We start from the raw sequence: 18808 nt of genomic DNA on the forward strand, positions 1-18808 counted from the left end.
ATAATACAAATCTATAAATCTGCTAAAATCCATATAAAATCATAGAATCTATTAGAATCATTTGAAATCTGTCACTTGTAAAAAGTCTTTTAAAATCATTTGAAATCCAAATTGACTACACCTCCTAAAAGAAAAAGAAAAAAAAAAAAAAAAAAAAAAAAAACTCTCTCTTAGTCTTAGTTGTGTTAGGTTTCGCAAGTTACGTAAAATTGTAAAATAGTTATGGACCTCAAAAGGCCCAATAGAAGCTGAAATTCAAACTCCTAACACCCAGGGCCCAACACTATTTGGTTATGCAGCCTAAAGCGCCTGGGTTGGGCTAGGTGTCAATTCGATAAAGCTTGTCTTATACAAAATTATCATAGTACGAGCACGAAAAGTATCATATTCCAAGTGTCAATTTTCGGGAATGCACCAAATATATTGAAAGAAAGAACAATATAGAGATTTGATCTGGGAATCTTAAAAGGAAGAAAGACGCATAGCATTCTATGCTGTGTGTCACTCTTCTTTTTTTGAAAGCTCGAAGACTCACAAAATCATTTTAGTTTTTCTTAATTATTATATGTTATTCATCAGCGTTCCAAATTGAATTCAGAATGTGTTGTGCGAAATATAGGTTTGGATTTCTTCTCCAACTACTTAACCACCCCATAGTGATTAAATGTCTTCTATTAATTAGATTAATTATATTTATTCTCCAAATTATTGTCTACTCATTACTCAATCACCACCATGTCACAATTCGTTTAAACTTGTTTTTCTTAAAATTAAAGGAAAACCAATGAAAATAGCTTGAAAACTTTGAATTTTAACGATAAAGACAAAATAAAGGGTAAAGTAAATAGTACCATGATTAATTTTTTAATGTAAAATTATGATTTTTCGTTAAAATAAACATTATTAATAACTTTTCGTTAAAATTCTCTAAACTTAATGGAATGGAGCTGTAAATATTCAATAATGCACATATTAAATTAATAATATTAATGCCACCTCCTTCCTCTTCCTAATGGTCCACATGGGTTCCATGATGATGGCTTATTGTTGCACCCCCATCAGAATGATAGTGTCCTACTAAGTTTATTTATATTTTAAAAAAACTATCATTTGACGTTTTAAAATTTTCATTTTTACGTGTTATTATTTTTATCAATGTTAGAATGTGTATTAAATCAAATATTTATTCTTCTGCGAATAAGAGAATGAAATGTAAAATTAAATTAATTTAAAGCATTTATCGATAGTATAAATGTTTAAAAACAATATATAAATGCATGCACAAAATACAAAATAAGCTTAATAACCAATGTAAATGTCGGATTTGATTGATTGACTTTTTTTACGAGGGATGGCAATTCAAAGAACATGAGGGCAGTCTAGGAATTAGAAAAGAAGGAAAGACAGCGCATCTAAAATTTCAACACTTGCCATACACGTGTTCCCCAAAACCTAAATCACAAATCCGACGGTCAAAACTCCACCATTTTATATAATTAGGAGATGATATAGAATTAAGTAAAAATTTCGATTTCATTTTTCGTCGTTTTCTTCTCTCCGCTCCCAGAAAACCAGTAGCGAGAGAAGGGCACTTTCACTCTCTCTCTCTCTCTCTCTTCGTGTTCGTCTCCTGTTTCCACCATTGGGCTTCACTCTGTCACTTCCCACAAGAAAGGAACGAAACGAGGTGGGGTTCTCTCTCCTCTCTCTCTCTGGTGATTTTTCGATCTTTAGGTTCAAATTATTGGTTTTAAGATTTGAATTTCAACAGTGTCTGTGTATTGCTTTTAAATTGTTGAAATTTTATATTTTTGCACTGCTACACTATGTATGTGTGTTTCAATCTTCTGGGTTGGGCCAAAGCTGTGATTTTTCATGAATCATTCATTGGGGCAGTGAAAATTTGCAGACTTGTTATTTATTTTTAACTTTTTTCTTTGGTAAATTTATTGTGGATTTGGAGGTTTATATCAGGGCAATACCCTCTCCGCAGAGTTGCTTAAGGTGGAGGTTTGTGTTATTCTGAAATGGAAACTTTTAGGAGTGGGTGGCGTTTAATTAACTATAATAGGTTTACTTAATTTCGTCGAAATGTGAAATTTAATGTATGTATTACCTTATTTTCCAAGCAAGGAAGTGATGAATGTGGTGGGAAGGTATTGAAATTGGGTTGATCCCAAAAGGTTTGGAATTGATGGATGAATTGTGTGTTCCGCGAAGTTTTGGAATGCTAAGCTTGTAGTCATAACCATTTGATTGACATCTCATTGGTGGGTTCCCTTCATTTTCGGTTTCTATCTTTGGTACCTGCAACAAATTACCCTAGTTTAGTGTGTCGCAGGGGTAGTTAAGATTTTAGCTCCGTATACTTTAGAGCCCGTTTGATAACCATTGCGTTTTTAGTTCAATTTTCATTGTTGTGTTAGTGATAGAGGGTAAATACATGGGAGAATTAAGGGATATAGAAGGGTGGAGGAAGCCTTTGGGAGAGATGCATAAGAAATGTATAAGGCGGAAATTTAAACTAAGACAAAACGAAAAAGTATCTTAAGTTGTTTTCACTTTAAAGGGAACTGAAAATGGTCATCAAAAGGATCCGTGGTGTATGGAGTGCACAATGACAAGACAATTATCATTTATTTTATGATTACTGTCCCCATTTATCTGAATGTGATTTGTACTTTCAGGTGAGGGTGATTTTGCATCAGAATCAGATACATGTATGTCTTAACCTATTAAGCGATAGCGAGTTAGAACAGTCATGCCAGGAGACAATAGTGTTGGCAGCCCACCAACCCCAAGGTCCCCAACTGCTCGACTTCGGCATCGTAGACGCTCAGCTGAGGTTTGTTAAAATTTGAAACTTTTCTTATTTTCTTTCATGCATGTAGAGTTCTGGGCTGTCTAGCTTTATTCTGTATGATTTTATATCTAATAAAATTGTTGGGGACAATATGAATTTGTATGGTAGTTTAAATAATGTAGAGCATACATTCGAGTTTCTCCTTATTTTTTTATACATTTTTCTCAGTTTTGTAAATGATCATTTGCTTGTTTTTAAGTTAGGGGCTTAAGTAGTTGCTTCTGTATAATAATGTGTTTTTATTTTGTGCTCTTATTCAAACCAAAACAAATAAAAAGAAAAAGAAAGTTTTTATGCATGTGCAGTAGTAGATGTAGGAATTTTAGATTAAGGGGTTATTCATTTATTTACTTTATGGCTGCAGGCTCTTCCTGATGTTAGTAAAGCAAATGGAGGTGATTTACTGGTTAATGACCGTAATAAATACAGGTCAATGTTGGTACGTGCATACTCTTCTGTTTGGATGATTGGAGGTTTTGCATTGATTATATATCTGGGTCATCTCTGCATCACTGCCATGGTGGTGGTTATCCAAATCTTTATGGCAAAGGAGCTGTTTAATCTACTCAGGAAAGCTCATGAAGATAAGCACCTACCGGGATTCAGGATTCTAAATTGGTCAGAATAGTAGCATTTCACTTTTTCTAGTGTATTTTACTCCAGAAATCTGTTCAGGTGTTATTTAAAGAGTGTTGCTGTAATATTTATTCAAGTTCAACTTCTCTGCTCAGGCACTTTTTCTTCACTGCGATGCTGTTTGTTTACGGTCGCATACTCAGTCAACGGCTTGTCAACACTGTAACTTCAGATAAAGTTTTATATAAGCTTGTCAGCAGTCTTATCAAGTATCATATGGTTGTCTGTTATTTCTTGTACATCGCAGGTTTGTTACACATGATATGTTCGTGTTTACACTTTACACAAAACAGCTTTAAGAAACTTATATTCAAGTTCTCTTTACAGCCAAATAATTGGTTGACGTGAAATTGGATTTCATTGTTGTCTCTTGTTGAGCAGCTTCTAATACTATATTTGATTTGTATAGTGGTTTAATTGGTGAACATTGTTTAGTTGGTGTTTGTCCTTTCCCCTTTTATATAACTCAGATGATACTGATATTATTCCTTTCCCCATGATTGGGTTCAGGATTTATGTGGTTCATTCTTACACTAAAGAAGAAGATGTACAAGTATCAGTTTGGCCAGTATGCGTGGACGCACATGATTCTAATTACTGTGTTTACCCAGTCCTCTTTCTTCGTAGCAAACATCTTTGAAGGAATTTTCTGGTAATTCAAGTTACTGTAGGAACACACGCACACATTACTTCTTTTTTGTTTCTTTCTCTGAGACGAAGACAAAATTGATGCAGGTTTCTTCTTCCAGCTTCACTTATTGTAATCAATGACATTGCTGCTTATATCTGTGGTTTCTTTTTTGGAAAAACCCCTTTGATCAAGATATCACCAAAGAAAACTTGGGAGGGATTCATTGGAGCGTCAGTTATAACTATCATATCAGCATTTTTGGTGAGTTTGCTAATTAATTTGGTGATAGCAAATAGACTTCTCTTGTCTTACATGAAAGAGAAATCTTAGTTTCAGTCAGATTGCCATGATTTCTTTTTTTTTTTTTTTTTTGATCTTATGCTCCAGTATGATAATTATATGACTTGAAATGCCACCAGAGTCACGATACATCTCAACTTTTAGAAGTTTGTATCTTGCCAGTATTATTTGCGCATTGTAACATCCATGCCTCTTTTTATATCTCAGCCATGGGCACATATTTAGAAGATTTTTCCTTGATGACTTGTCAAACCAAAAGTTTTCCTCTTTAAATATATCAAAATTTACTTTTTGATTGCATGCTTCAGCCAGATGTACAATGTTCTGGGATGTATAAACATTCTGACTATGAGTTCTATGTGAATACATGATAAGACGTTAATTTATTCAATTGAAGTTATACAAACATGGTATGTAAATTTGTTTATGCAGCTTGCAAATATCATGGGTCGTTTCCAGTGGCTAACGTGTCCAAGAGGGGTAATGATTCTGATTAATTTTTAGTCAATTGGCATAGGAAAGAAATGGTATTTCAGTTGTAGCTAATTTTCCACTGGTTTCTGTTGATGCACTTGCAGGATTTATCGACTGGTTGGCTTGATTGTGATCCTGGCCCATTGTTTAAGCCAGAGTATTATACTTTTCCAGAATGGCTCCCACACTGGGTGAGTAAACTGACACTTCTTGATTCTGTAATTACAATGACAGCATACCCGTTTGTGTATTGTAGTAAACCATAGATCATGTTATCCCTATGAAATTGTGAATTTAGTCTTTTTGTTGGAGATCAGTTATTTGACTTGTTTTCCACTTTTTGATAATGAAGTCATTATTTGGCCAAAGATTTTTGTTTTAAGTGCTCATAGAACATGCATATGCCTATTTTATACGATAATTAGTCTCTACAGTCTGTTTTTCTTTTCAAACTGCTGTTTTGAACTTAACTTTTTGGGATTAGATTACTGTTGTTAAATGTTCTTCTTATTCTTCCATGCTCATAAAATTCATTCTAACAGTTCTTTCAGTGGATCAGCAGGCTCTCTCTTAGTATTAGCAGTGAGATGATTGTATTTAGAGACTGCTTCAGTTATCTAAAAGCCATGCTTGCAGTTAAACATGATACATAAAGTTGGATTCTTATAAATTAGGGACTTTTAACAAAAAGCTCTCGGTACTGTTCACTTTAACGAAAAACCACATTTTTACACTAAAATGTCAATCCTGCTTTACCCTTTATTTTGTTATTTTCGTTAAAACTCAAAGCTTTCAAACCCTTTTCATTAGTTTTCCTAATTTATATGACTGAAATATAATCTTTATCATTTTTTGTGATGCAGTTTCCTTGGAAAGGGATTTCAATTTTGCCAGTTCAATGGCATGCGTTATGTCTTGGTTTGTTTTCATCGATAATAGCTCCATTTGGAGGCTTCTTTGCAAGTGGCTTTAAAAGGGCTTTTAAAGTCAAGGTTTACTTCTGACGATGTGATTTGGATTGATGCAATTTTGCACGGTAAAGCTTCCGTTTGAAATAATTTCTAACATTCTTCCATTTGTCATAGGATTTTGGTGATAGTATCCCGGGACATGGTGGAATCACAGACAGAATGGATTGCCAGGTATGATTTTCCTAAATAATAACTATAATATTTTTTTTCAATCAGAGTACTCTAAATTACTTGGAGTGGATCACTCATACTAATTACTATTGCGTCCATTTCCCACCTTATGATGATGCTACATGAAGTGACCTAATGCAGAATCTTTCGCTTTTGATAATGGACTTTAATTAATTCTTTCACTCTAAACGATGGGGTCTTTATGTTTGGCTTCAACGATTTAGATGATGATGATGTGACCTATGTGTGTGCTTCTGCAATTGACATTGTGTTTTGTTGTAGATGGTGATGGCGATCTTTGCTTATATCTATCACCAGTCTTTCATTGTCCCTCAGAGCCTCTCAGTTGATATGATCATAGACCAGGTATCCTTTTTACAAGTGTCGTATGTAATGTTTTTGGCTTGGAAAATTTTAATGAACAAGTATTGATCGCAATTGGATTGACTGTTTTTTCTTTCTGCAATTTAGATTTTGATGAACCTTACGCTCGAGCAGCAGCAAATTCTATTTGAGAAGCTTAAACAAGTCTTGCAGGATAGGCTGGTCGGATAATCGTGTGTGAATAACCTCTATTTCTGTCATCTGTTCTCCTCTTCCGTGCATGTTTGTACATGCGGCACAGAGGCGAAAAAAGGGAATATTTGTGCATGGCGGTGTTCTGTTTTCGTAGAGCAACCCCCATTAGGTTGGAGGCATTCTTGTGCGCGTAAACCCTGTATATTCTCGTTGTCGTTTGATACATGGTAAGTTTATTAAGTCTAGATGGAATTTACATCTTTCTCTCCTCCCCGTGTATTTGCGCTTTTGATGGATTGATAAGTAACATACCCGCTGCAAAATTGGTTGATGCTTCTGGTAATTGTAGTAGTGCCCAATTTATGTTGGCATTTTATGACAATATTGTATTTTTATACCTTGATGGATTCTTACTTCTTTTTCTCGTTTTTCTTTCTAATACAACCGGTATTTGGTATTTAGGGACCAGAGTTGTTCAGAATCAACATGTTTGGCGTGTGCATATACGCATGCTACATAACGTGTAATGGTTGCTTCAGTGCCAAAAAAAAGGCTTGGTGCGCTCGAAAATTTAGTAACAAACAATTGATAGCACCAGAGTTGCACTTTCGGAAAAGAGAGAACGAAAAACTGAAGTCATATCGACCAATGCAACAGAAAAGGGCTTATAGATATGTTACATGTCCAACTTTTACAAGGAAATTTAAGACAAGATCCAATCTAAAACAATCAAAACCAATCTTTTCGGTCCAATCTAAAGAAAGAAAGAAAATGATTGTCCGGTTGTTTGGTCACGCTCCTCACCTGCGACGACATCTTTACTGAAACTATACTCCTGCCATTTGCTTTGAACCTCTCATTGGGTTTTTGGTTTCTCAATCTTCACATAGGGCAAAAACCCCATAAAACGAACAATCCTGGGGGACCATCCTCGCTGCTGGGCCCGGCAAAACATCAAGAAAGTGTTTGCAAAGTAGGAATTGAAACCCATGAACAAATGCCACAAGGCATGACCCTGCGGGTTAATCATCCAACCGGATATCTCTTTGCAGAAGATCTTATCGCAGAGCCAACACAAACTGCCCGTAACAAGGGTGGCCACATACAGCTTTGCAATCCGCTTAGCACACACGTCTTGCGTGTATATGTAGTACTTGTACATTCGAGGTATGCAGAGAAGACACAAGATCATGTAGTGCACCTTAAAGCCAATCTCAAAACGAACCACAGAATGAACACCTGCGAACACAGCACCATAGAGGAAGAGGAAGGTGGGCATTGTACTCCTATAGTGCCAATCTGGGGAGTAGAGTATATACATGTAAAGGAGCATCTCCCAAACCATTGGAGTCTCATCGCTCTGCTGTTGCCTGGAAATACATACCAAAAAAGTCTTGAACCCTCAACTTTCAATGCAACAATTTAGACAAGAAAAGGAAATTGAATAATAAGGTTACCGGACCTGACAGAATGAGTAACTAAAACAACTATGACAACTATGAGGCAGATAAGTCACTCCCCATAAACCTTCACACCTAATGTGGATTATGCATATGTGCATGAATGCATACGGAAAGTGAACTTCACTATTATTAGCTACCCAGACTACCTTTATTTTGCAACTCATGACATGTCATAAATGCTCCTCAAACTGTTACGGATTAATGAAATTTACCCCAGTGCACAGGCTTCGTCTTCAAAGAAACAATCTTACAATAATTGCAACTTTCCATGTGATTTATGATCAGAAATAGTATACTCATAAAGGTCTAATATGTGAATCTTTTCGTGTTTCGAAACATGTCATTCACACTCTCCAGTTACACCTTTCTATCAACATATTAATTTAACCATTGCCTGATAGTCCAGTATGGTATGAGTTCAGCCACCCATCCGTTCATTAAAACTTCCAGAACGCATAAATCATAGTCATACTCACACATGTTGCAATGTGGCATGGTATAACATGCTTCCGATGGCAAGAATCATATTAGATATGTGAAGAATGCCAAATCTCTTCTCAAACCGCTGCCTCAAGGCATTTATAAGGCCAATGAGTGCCAACAGAATGCCTGGAATGTTTGATATAGTGTTGTAAAATTCAGCAATATAAGAAGAGTAGGCATAATTCTTTTCGCAACACTCAATCGTTGATGTGACAGGACCCCAGAAGCTTGATATTCCATCAGCCATTCCTATTTCTGTGCTTGTATATTCTCAACCGAGTCTATTGCTTAAACCGTTGCAGAGTTCATAAAACCTGCAGCTCATGTACCTGCACAAGATAACGTTGTGAGCAATTTGGCATAAAAGTTAATGCACATTGAACACCACCCCAGTATCGCGAAAATCACGTTCACCGTATTATGTATTTCCATAGAAAGCAGACAGTTATGACTATCCTAAAACCAACTAAGTCGAAGATTCTAAACCGTAAATCACACATTAATCACACACAAAATCGTAACTTGTTTAACTTCATCACTAAACCGAACAAATCAGAAACACTTCCCTTACATCGAAACAAATGTCTAGATATTGATCGATTCAACAAAATCAAAACTAACCCTGACAAATGAAAACCAGCAAATTTCCAACATAAGGGTTGTCAAATTTCACCAATAACCCACACCCCGATAAACGTATAGTCAGATCCCACATAACAAATCATTAACCCAGATTATACCAGCACCATTATCCTCTAAAACACAAGAAATCCCAGCAATACAATCAAATATAAATTTATAATTCACAATAAGATCCAATCTCAACCGTTAAAGCTCACGTGATCTGCCCAAAAAACTTGAAACCCACCAGAAATCAATCATTTCCAATGACCCATGATCCACGAAAGTGACAGAAAAAACTTGAAAAACCCACCAAAAGATCGAACAAAAACCAGATAAAAAGTACAAGTTTATGCATAAGACAATAATAAGCCTATTACGTCTGGGTATTGAGGAACAAAACACACCGTCTTGGCCGACAGAGATCTCATCTTCTTCTTCCTCCGTGCTTTGGCGCGGGCACTCTCTGTCTCCCTCGTTCCCTCCCAAACTTTCAATGGCGTTCGAGGCTCTGAAATATTTTTTTCTTTTCGGCGTTGGAGGCACAAAAAAGAGAGCGATTCTGCGCGTTGTGATTCTTTTAGTTCTTTATTCTTTTTTTTTCTTTTCTTAATTTTAATTTTAGTGGTTTGGGAGTAACTTTTTAATTCTTGCTAGGGCCGGTGCCGACTTAAAATGATGGCCCAGCCCATTGTTGGGATGGGCTTTATTTCTAAGTAAATGGGCTTTAGATTTGAACGAATCCATTTAAATGTCTACGCAGCAACTGTGGTGGCCCACTGACTCAAGAACTCTTGTTTTTCTGACTTGTCAAAATTTTGGTACTTTTGGCTAGTAACGTGGACCAACTTAAACATAGAAAACTAATGAAAATGACTTGAAAACTTTAAGTTTTAATGATAAGGACAAAATAAATGGTAAAGTGAATAGTACCAGGATTGACTTTTTAGTGTAAAAATATGATTTTTCATTAAAGTGAATAGTAATAGTAATGTGGGCTTTTCGTTAAAACTCCCTTTAAACATTGTGTCCACTTGTTAAAGTCAGGTTTGGGGTCACTATTGATCTCACCGATATTATTTCAAAATTTCATCGTATCACCTAGTAGTAAAGCAGGTGTTCAGCCTCATTTCAAGTAGAATATATGTTGTAATTTATTTTGTCAATTTTTTGATCTAAGATCCTAATTCGTGAAAATTAAAGGTGTACTTTGTAATAAATTGTTGTTTATCTTGTTATTAATAAGAGATAATTGAAAACAGACGGTCATATTTAAGAGTATTATTCTCAGTCACTTAAACTATAAAACTCTTTTATACTCGCGATTAAAAGCATTTTACCTACCCCTGCATGAAATCTCTTATCTTAAACTACTGCACCGATGTGATGCTCGACCACTAAGATGAAGCGAGATTATTCCTTAAGCATTAACCCTCCCCCTCCCCCTCCCCCTCCCCCTCCTCCCTCATCATGAGAAGGTGTTCCTAATGCTAAACTATTTTCGGACAATGATCCATCGGAACCTGATTCGGTCAAAATATTAAGGGACCAATTAATCTAAGCCCGAACCTTGAAATTCTTTTAATCAGACGTCTAGATTAGTATACATAGAAAAGGCTAATATTTATGGGGATGAAAAGGAAAGTATCCGATTTATATAAGGAGATTCTCTCAACAGTAAGACTTTTCATGAATTTTATATTATCTCATGTTTTTAATACAATGTTGATAAATAAATTGACGTTAAACTGTAAGACACTAAAGAGCCAAATAGTCTATAAAAAATTCACTTTAAGATCATTTATTTAGCATTTCTCTTATATACAGGTTCAGAGTCACTATCATATGTTTCCCGCTAATGGCAAAGAATTGGGTCACCTTTATATATAATGGTCCCTTTTAGCTTTGTTAAATCAACGATTAACAAAATGGATTAGGGCAACATGCATGATTAATCAATGTATCTAGCTCAAAAAGCAGTCGTATACATGATCTTAGACATGCATTAGCACTTATACCAGAGCTGATGTAATATGCTTTTATTTATATCCGTTCAAAGAGAATGAAACAAATTTCCATGAAGCTTGATATGTATAGGACCAAATGGAAGTACTCGATCGGGCGATATTAAGCAGATAATGTTCCCTTTTCAGTTGGCCAAAAATGGATGACAAAATTGACTGATGGCGACAAGCGACAGATCTTGACAAGCACTTTTACCACACATCTATATTGCCACAATAAACTATGTAACATGTTTAGCTAACTAACTAGGGCAAGGTATGAAACTTCAAATTGGACACGAAATCTCCTCCAACTAAGTTGAGACGAATACAATTAGTAATGTTTCTTTAACATTACGAGAAAGACTTCTATTTATAATATTGTATACTATAATGATTCAAACTAAATAAACTTTAGATCCGCTTACTTGCACTACAAGACACCAACCTGTATCACACACCTTTTGCGTCTGGCTCAAATCTCTCAACGTACAACGGTGCTCCTCTCTCTGATGCAACAGACTGTAGTATTGTTGCCGGCCTTCAGTACCTCACTCTCGCTAGACTGGACATTTGTTATGCCGTCAATGACAATATTCCACAATAATTACGTATTTTTATTGAATAAGTTCAAAAATAATAAAATTTCGTTATTAACTTAAAATACTAATACGATGAAAAATCTCGTGAACTTGAACACTATACTGCACTCTATTAACCATCCACACGCATATGCATGTCTGTCAAAAATTCAAAAATTTGCCTTTTTAGTTGTATCCACTTTGGCGGCTGGAATGTGTTTGAGTTTCTTGTGATTACTTTAGCTGTTAAATATTTTAACACGGTCACGGTTTTCTTGATTAACTAATGTAACTTTGCAATGACATTGGTTTAGAACGACGAAAATTTTATATTCAGTGCATGTGGACACATTTCTGTTCATTGAACCTGGACATTAGTAATGATTATCAGCTTTGATTTGCCACATTCAAGATGAACGATGACGAACCACACGGGTGGTTCAATGGTTAGTGAAGAATTATATGTCTGTATCTTAGACGGTATAATTTGAGTTCGATTCTTGACGTATATAAATCACAAAATAGTGATGGAGAAGGCTGAAATACGTCTGTGAGTCTTTCTGACCTCAGAAGAGTGGACTACAGTAACAAAGTCACTTGCTGATCTTATTTTTAAAAGAAAAAAAAATAAAACGAACGACGTATTTGGCACGTTAGAGAGTATGCGTAGGCCAATGAGTGCCAAACTTGCCACATTGCGTTAAAAACTCACTCAAGTCACCAATCCATGCACGTGAACACCTATGCAATTCCTAAATTAGTATATCAACTTAAAAAATATGAAGTTTGAAACTTTCAAAATAGAAGCATATTCTAATTGTAGAAGAAGGAACAAACCACGATGGAGGGAAAGGAAGAAGAAGAATAGAAGCATATTTTACCTTCCTGTGCTTATTGCATATGTTAGTTTGGATAACTAACCGTGTCGAACTAGTTTTTGTTAGCAAACCTTATATTTTTAAGCTAACCATGAACTGAATATTGCCAGGAAATCAAAATTGAATCGCAAAACAAATAAACTAAAGATTGATACTAATCTTTTTTGGACTGTGTTTTGGAGATCTTTGTTGAACAGAAAAATAAAAAAACGAGAACTAAATTGAGACAAATATTTCATGGATTGCGTTTTTATGCAATAATGATGTTGCTAAATTTTTAAAGTAATTAGACTTGGTACAACCAAGAATTCATTGAAACTAAAATATTGTGTAGAAACAAAACTCAAGAGTCAAGACTAAACTTCATGCATTAATAGACAACCATCGACAGGAAAAACTTAAACGGTCAAAATATCGACCAAAGAATGTATATCAAGCTTGGAGCTTTGTACTTTAAAATACAAGTGTTTTGTTTCAATTTTCTTTATTGGTACAACTTTGATGCATACAGAATAAACTATGATCACTCCATCACTTATTTGGTAATTACAGTTTCATTTTTGGTCATCCTTATCTCCTAATTATAATTAAGGAAAGTTTAATGCAAATTTAAATCAAGCGTGACTTAATCCCCAAAATATTGGTTACATTATTATCTACGAGTTATATGATTATTTAGATGTGCTTTTAAAATGACTGAAAACACTTTTGGTGTAAATGTTTTTTTACACAAATTCTTAGAAAAAATCAAAGTGAATCGTGAAAAAGCACTTTAAGTGCTTCCTGTAAGAAACACATAGTGTGCTTCTTCCAAAAAGCATTTAAAAATGCTTTTGGAACTCAAAATCAATTTAACCAAAAACGTTTTTAAACATTTTAAAATCACATCCAAATGAGCTTATAGTAACTACGGCGTACACAACAAACGAAATACTGCAAACGGAACCAAGACGTCAAAACGGGTAGGTTCAATATAACTCATTGAACTCGACCTTCCCTATAAATAATGCGCAGCGGCGATTAGGCCTTCACATCATGTCATCATCTTCCTTCTCTCTCTCTCGACTTCTGTCTTTTATGTAAACACCATGAACAAACCATGACAACACTTCTCTCTCTATCTCTTTAAAAAACACCCGTTTGTGTCATTCACTCCAATCATTTCTCCGACCAAGTTGAAGAACACGGTTGGTAGAAAATAATTAGAATGGGAGCGGTGAGGTTTCAGAGAGTGGCGGCGGCGTTTGACGAGGTGGCGCGGGTGAGGCTGTGCGAGAGCAGCGGGAGCGAGTACTCCGCGGCGGGGGAGAGTTTTGCGGATTTGTCTGATCTTGTCAAGTCCTTCATCGAGGGAGGGGATTTCGAAGAAGGGGGTGACGACCAAGACGTTGTCCGGAACGAGAAGGAACACTTAGTCGATGAGAAATCGGAGGCCGGTGATTGGTCGGATTCGGAGACCAAGAATTCTATGAAGAGTTTGTTTAATGTAAAAAGTGACGGGTGGAAGAAGAAGATTGTTACTGAGGTGGAAGTTGCATTGGCGGGCATCGGGGACGACAATTCGTCTCCGGCGTTCAAAAGGAGGTTGATGACTCACTTGCGCCAGAAGGGTTTTGATGCTGGTGAGTGAAGTTCTTAACTTAGTAGTGTTATTTATGTTTTGGTTCCCAAAATTTGAAAGAAAAAAGGAACTGGTTACATTGAGAACTACTGAGATTGATATCTAATTACATTATTCATCCAATTGGTGCAGGCCTTTGCAAATCAAAGTGGGTGAAATCAAGCCGGTTTCCAGCCGGAGACTACGAGTTTGTCGACGTCAACCTCAAAGGAACTCGTTACATTGTCGAACCATTCCTTGTTAGAGAGTTCGAAATTGCTCGTCCCACGACACGTTACACATCTCTCCTTGACGTCTTTCCAAACACATTCGTCGGAGAAGTCAATGAGCTGAAGAAAATCGTGAGGCTAATGTGCACGGCGATCAAAAGATCTATGAAGAGCGTGGACATGTCAATGCCGCCATGGCGACGAAACGGGTACATGCAGGCCAAATGGTTTGGATCCTACAAGCGCACAACAAATGCAGTAGCATCATCAGCCGCCGCCAATGCGACATCGGAATCCAACCATGGATTTAGTGGTGTTAAGAGATCAATGGGATTTGAGGCCTTGCCTACGAAGTCTTACTATTGCAGAGATGATTTTGCTGGTAAGAATGGCTTGAGAGTTGGGCGTTTGACTGCGGCGTTTCAAGAGCTATAGCTGTCGTTTTGTCTTGATTTATTTTTGTTGTATTAAATTTGAGAGTATAATTTTGGTGCTACGGTCCTAATTGCCATGTTGCAATTGTAAATACCCATCTCGGTTTTGATAATTGATTAGAGAAAATGTATGTAAAATACCCATAAATATTTATTTATTTTTTAAATAAACTGTAAGATAAATTTGTTCCCATGTTTATGATGATTTATCAAAATTTTCAATTTCAAAATGTACTTTGCAGTTCAATTGTAAGTTAAAGTCAAGCACTTAGTATAGTGTGTTCGTCTTCTTGCACCGTAATTCGCAACCAAACCCATGTTAAGAATCATCAAATTTTCAAGTCCAAAGTGCATTTTGAGGTGTATTCAATTTATAATTTAGCTATAATAAAACCATATTATGTTTGATAAAAAAAAAAAAAAAAAAAAAACCATATTATGTCCGTTCTCTTATATTTCGTGTTCAAACTGTTGTGAAGCCCTCAGTCGAGATGGATTGTTTGGTTCTTGCACCCAATTTATTTGTTTCTTTGAAAGCTCTTGAATCTGGCCAAGAAAATGTGGGTTGCTTGGAATTTTGCATAGGAATTTCGGTTCACAGCATGTCTGTTTTTCTTCCCTTGACTGTTGATGATCATTGTTGTGATTTAATTGCCCTTGTTATGCTTTAATTTGGCCTGTAATTGTTTGGTTCAGGGGTTCGCAATCTAAATGTTCAAGGTATTTGGGTAACCGAACCTTAAATTTGCATAATTCTCTGCTGATATGTGTGATGGGAGTACAGTAAATATGATGCCACTTTGGTTTTTGTTCAAGCATGTTTTCTCTTGACAGTTGTTATTGTTCTGTTTAAGAATTCGAAATTTTGTAACGATCCCATCGACCCTGATGAAGAAGGATTCCAACCGAGGTCATGGATTTGAGGCATGAGGCAGTGAGAACTGGCTATCTAGTGGAAAACAAGTTCGTGAGGAAGAAGCTCAAGAAGTTGGCCAAACTAATGGACTGGAAGAGTTGGAGCGGCTTCATGCATAAAGCCATCTCCAACCGACCCGACCAAAGGGTTATAGAGCTAAAAATAGTTCGGAATGACACGAAAACTGTCCCCCAACCGAAGGTTAGGCCAAAGGGATTGTGGGCCCAAACCCCCAAATCAGGATAGCGAGTTGGCCATTTCCAGCCAAAGGGCAATAGCTAATGTTGTGTTGTCGTCAGGTTATCATTGGAATTTGATTATTTTTTTTTTGGACAAATTTTTTTTTTCCCTATAAATACCTACACCATTCCTATAACATTGCAAGCTGAAGATAAGAAGTGTCACGCAGATAAGAATCATATCTAAATTTTGCACAACCAATTACATTTCGACACATGACACTCAAAATCCTATCCAAAAAATTATTAAGATTACATAAAGATAAGAAATCTAGAGAGTTACTCACTATAGCAACACGTGTCACTCAAAATCCTATCCGAAAAATTATTGAGATTACATAAAGATAAGAAATCTAAAGAGTTACTCACGTTAGCGAGTAACATTATTGAGATTACATAAAGATAAGAAATCTAAAGAGTTACTCACGTTAGCGACATGTGTTACTCGAATTCCTATCCAAAAAATTATTGAGATTATATAAAAATATGAAATCCAGGGGCTTATTCATTTGAGACAAGTGACACTCAAAATATGTTTGAATATCTTATTTTTAATATGGTAGTTTAATTTAATTAAAATAATAAATTATGTTTGGCCTATGGCTCTTTGACCCTCTCAGTTGGAGATTGTTTTTTGTCAAATGACTATGTTTGGCCTATGGTTATTTGGTCTCCTTGGTTGGAGATGGTATAAAATATAGCCTATCATTGTTTATTAAAATATAATTTCTTGTAGGGTTATAGAGCTAAAAGGAGCCATTTGGCCCTCATTCGGTTGGTGATGACCTAACCTTCATGACTAGGTTTCCGTGACAATCGAAAAACAAGGAAGGTCTCAGACGCCTAAGTGCGTTTCCACTCTTCACCACATCAATCTTGTCCTTCATCGTCCTTCAGACGGCCCATGTCCAGGTCTTAAACATTGTAGGAACATTGAAAAATGTTATGAAGTGTTCCTTAAAAATGTGTCAAAAAAATGTGTGTTCCCGAATTCTAACTCTCTATATAACTTCTTCAGTTGACATGGGCTCTCATGCATGATGGAGTGAGTCTTTTGGTATGGATATAACATTACTGAGAGTCATGAGTCTTGAACTACAAGTTTTAAGGCACATCCCATGATTCCCCTAGTATTTTAGTTTCAAGGCACATCTCATGAACTGTGAATATGCAGATTTTATCATACTTTCGAAAATAAGAACTCCAAGGGGTTCTTAGGCCTTGTTTGGTACACCGTATAACACACATAATAGGATTAATAATACGAAATTAGGTGTTTGATGCTCCTATGTACTAAATAGTCACCAGATTAAATAATCCGGCCCCTACTCTTATATCCGGCTGATACCCGCTTTGTTATACCGCTCAAACCCCTGGTATTGTTTAGTCGGGTAGAAAAGACGCCTCTCTCGCTCTCTCCGTCCTCATCGCCTTCGTCCTGAATCGTTTGCTCTCTCCATCTCGCATCGCTTGCAACTTCTCCTCCTCCTCTGTTCCGCTCTCCTGCAATATTTCTTTCAATTTTTCCTGCAATATTTCTTTCAATTTTTCCTGCAATATTTCCCAGATTCTCCTCCTCCTCCTCCTTCTATGTTTCGCCCTCCTGCAACTTCTCCTCCTCCTCTTCTCTATTCCGCCGTCCTGCAATATTTCTTGCAATTTTTCCCAAGTTCTTCTCCACCTCCTCCTTCTCTGTTTCGCCCTCCTGCAATTTTTCTTCTTCTTCTCTCACTCCTCTGCCCTCCTCCTCCTATTTTTCTTCCAATTTTTTTTTTCAATTGATTGCAAATTTGTGTTTTAATTAAAATTTTAGGGTTTTCAGTTTTCAAATCTAAAAAAAAAAAAAAAAAAAAAGAAAAAAAGATATGTATGTTATTTTTTTGCTTGTGCGCCCTAAGTTGGGTATATTGCAAATTCAAACCCAGTTGAAGAAATGGGTTAGGAAATTTTTCCAACTTCATGGCTTTTTGGTGAATTCATAATATCATGCATACTAGGTTCGTGTATTGGTTTGGCTGCAGGAAGGTTTGGAGAGCAGATCCAAGGATGAAATTCACTATACTAGTAAAAATTTGTTTTTTTTCCCCTATTTTCTTGAATCATCAATTGTTTTATCCAATGTTAAACCAAACTGTCACATCCCGGCCCGGGCGGGACCACTTCCCGGGCTTGACTCCACCGTAGCACGATATTGTCCGCTTTGGGCCCCAACCACGCCCTCACGGTTTTATTTTTGGGAACTCACACGAGAACTTCCCGATAGGTCATCTATCCTGGGAATGCTCTCGCGCGCTACTCGCTTAACTTCGGAGTTCCCATGGAACCCAAAGCCAGTGAGCTCCCAAAAGGCCTCGTGCTAGGTAGGGATGAGAATATACATTTAAGGATCACACCCCTAGGCGATGTGGGATGTCATAATCCACCCCCCTTAGGGGCCCGACGTCCTCGTCGGCACACACGCGACCAGGGTTAGGCTCTGATATCAAATGTCACATCCCGGCTCAACCCGGGACCACTTCCCGGGCCCGACTCCACCGTAGCACGATATTGTCCGTTTTGGGCCCAAACCACGCCCTCACTGTTTTGTTTTTGGGAACTCACACGAGAACTTCCCGATGGGTCACCTATCTTGGGAATGCTCTCGCGTACTACTCGTTTAACTTCGGAGTTCCCATGGAACCCGAAGCCAGTGAGCTCCCAAAAGGCCTCGTGCTAGGTAGGGATGAGAATATACATTTAAGGATCACACCCCTAGGCGATGTGGGATGTCACACAAACACAGTATAAATTATACG

At 36.7% G+C, this 18808-nt stretch overlaps 3 protein-coding genes across 4 annotated transcripts; 2 read left to right on the top strand and 1 right to left on the bottom strand.

The window, feature by feature from the left end:
• Nucleotides 1-1550: 1550 nt before the first annotated feature.
• LOC137725175 (phosphatidate cytidylyltransferase 1-like) lies at nt 1551-6968 on the top strand. 2 transcript variants are annotated; one of them, XM_068463767.1, is made up of 12 exons: nt 1551-1687; nt 2688-2845; nt 3228-3481; nt 3595-3746; nt 4010-4151; nt 4235-4391; nt 4863-4910; nt 5009-5095; nt 5768-5896; nt 5990-6046; nt 6329-6412; nt 6518-6968. In XM_068463767.1, the coding sequence occupies exons 2-12, from the start codon at nt 2762-2764 to the stop codon at nt 6599-6601; spliced, it is 1278 nt and encodes a 425-aa protein (XP_068319868.1). In that variant the 5' UTR covers nt 1551-1687; nt 2688-2761; the 3' UTR covers nt 6602-6968. The 2 variants fall into 2 exon arrangements, with proteins under 2 accessions (XP_068319868.1, XP_068319869.1); XM_068463768.1 differs by having other exon boundaries at nt 1583-1715.
• Nucleotides 6969-7214: 246 nt separating this feature from the next.
• On the bottom strand, nt 7215-9713 carry LOC137725176 (alkaline ceramidase). The gene is made up of 3 exons (XM_068463769.1): nt 9540-9713; nt 8505-8840; nt 7215-7935 (listed from the first exon to the last, which is right to left on the bottom strand). The coding sequence occupies exons 2-3, from the start codon at nt 8756-8758 to the stop codon at nt 7422-7424; spliced, it is 768 nt and encodes a 255-aa protein (XP_068319870.1). The 5' UTR covers nt 8759-8840; nt 9540-9713; the 3' UTR covers nt 7215-7421.
• A 3970-nt stretch (nt 9714-13683) lies between these two features.
• LOC137722376 (uncharacterized) lies at nt 13684-14926 on the top strand. The gene is made up of 2 exons (XM_068461365.1): nt 13684-14216; nt 14348-14926. Exons 1-2 carry the CDS (start codon nt 13802-13804, stop codon nt 14857-14859), a joined length of 927 nt encoding a protein of 308 aa, XP_068317466.1. The 5' UTR covers nt 13684-13801; the 3' UTR covers nt 14860-14926.
• The last annotated feature ends 3882 nt before the right edge of the window (nt 14927-18808 follow it).

This window comes from Pyrus communis, chromosome 2 (genome assembly GCF_963583255.1).
Source record: "Pyrus communis chromosome 2, drPyrComm1.1, whole genome shotgun sequence".
Lineage (NCBI taxonomy): Eukaryota > Viridiplantae > Streptophyta > Magnoliopsida > Rosales > Rosaceae > Pyrus > Pyrus communis.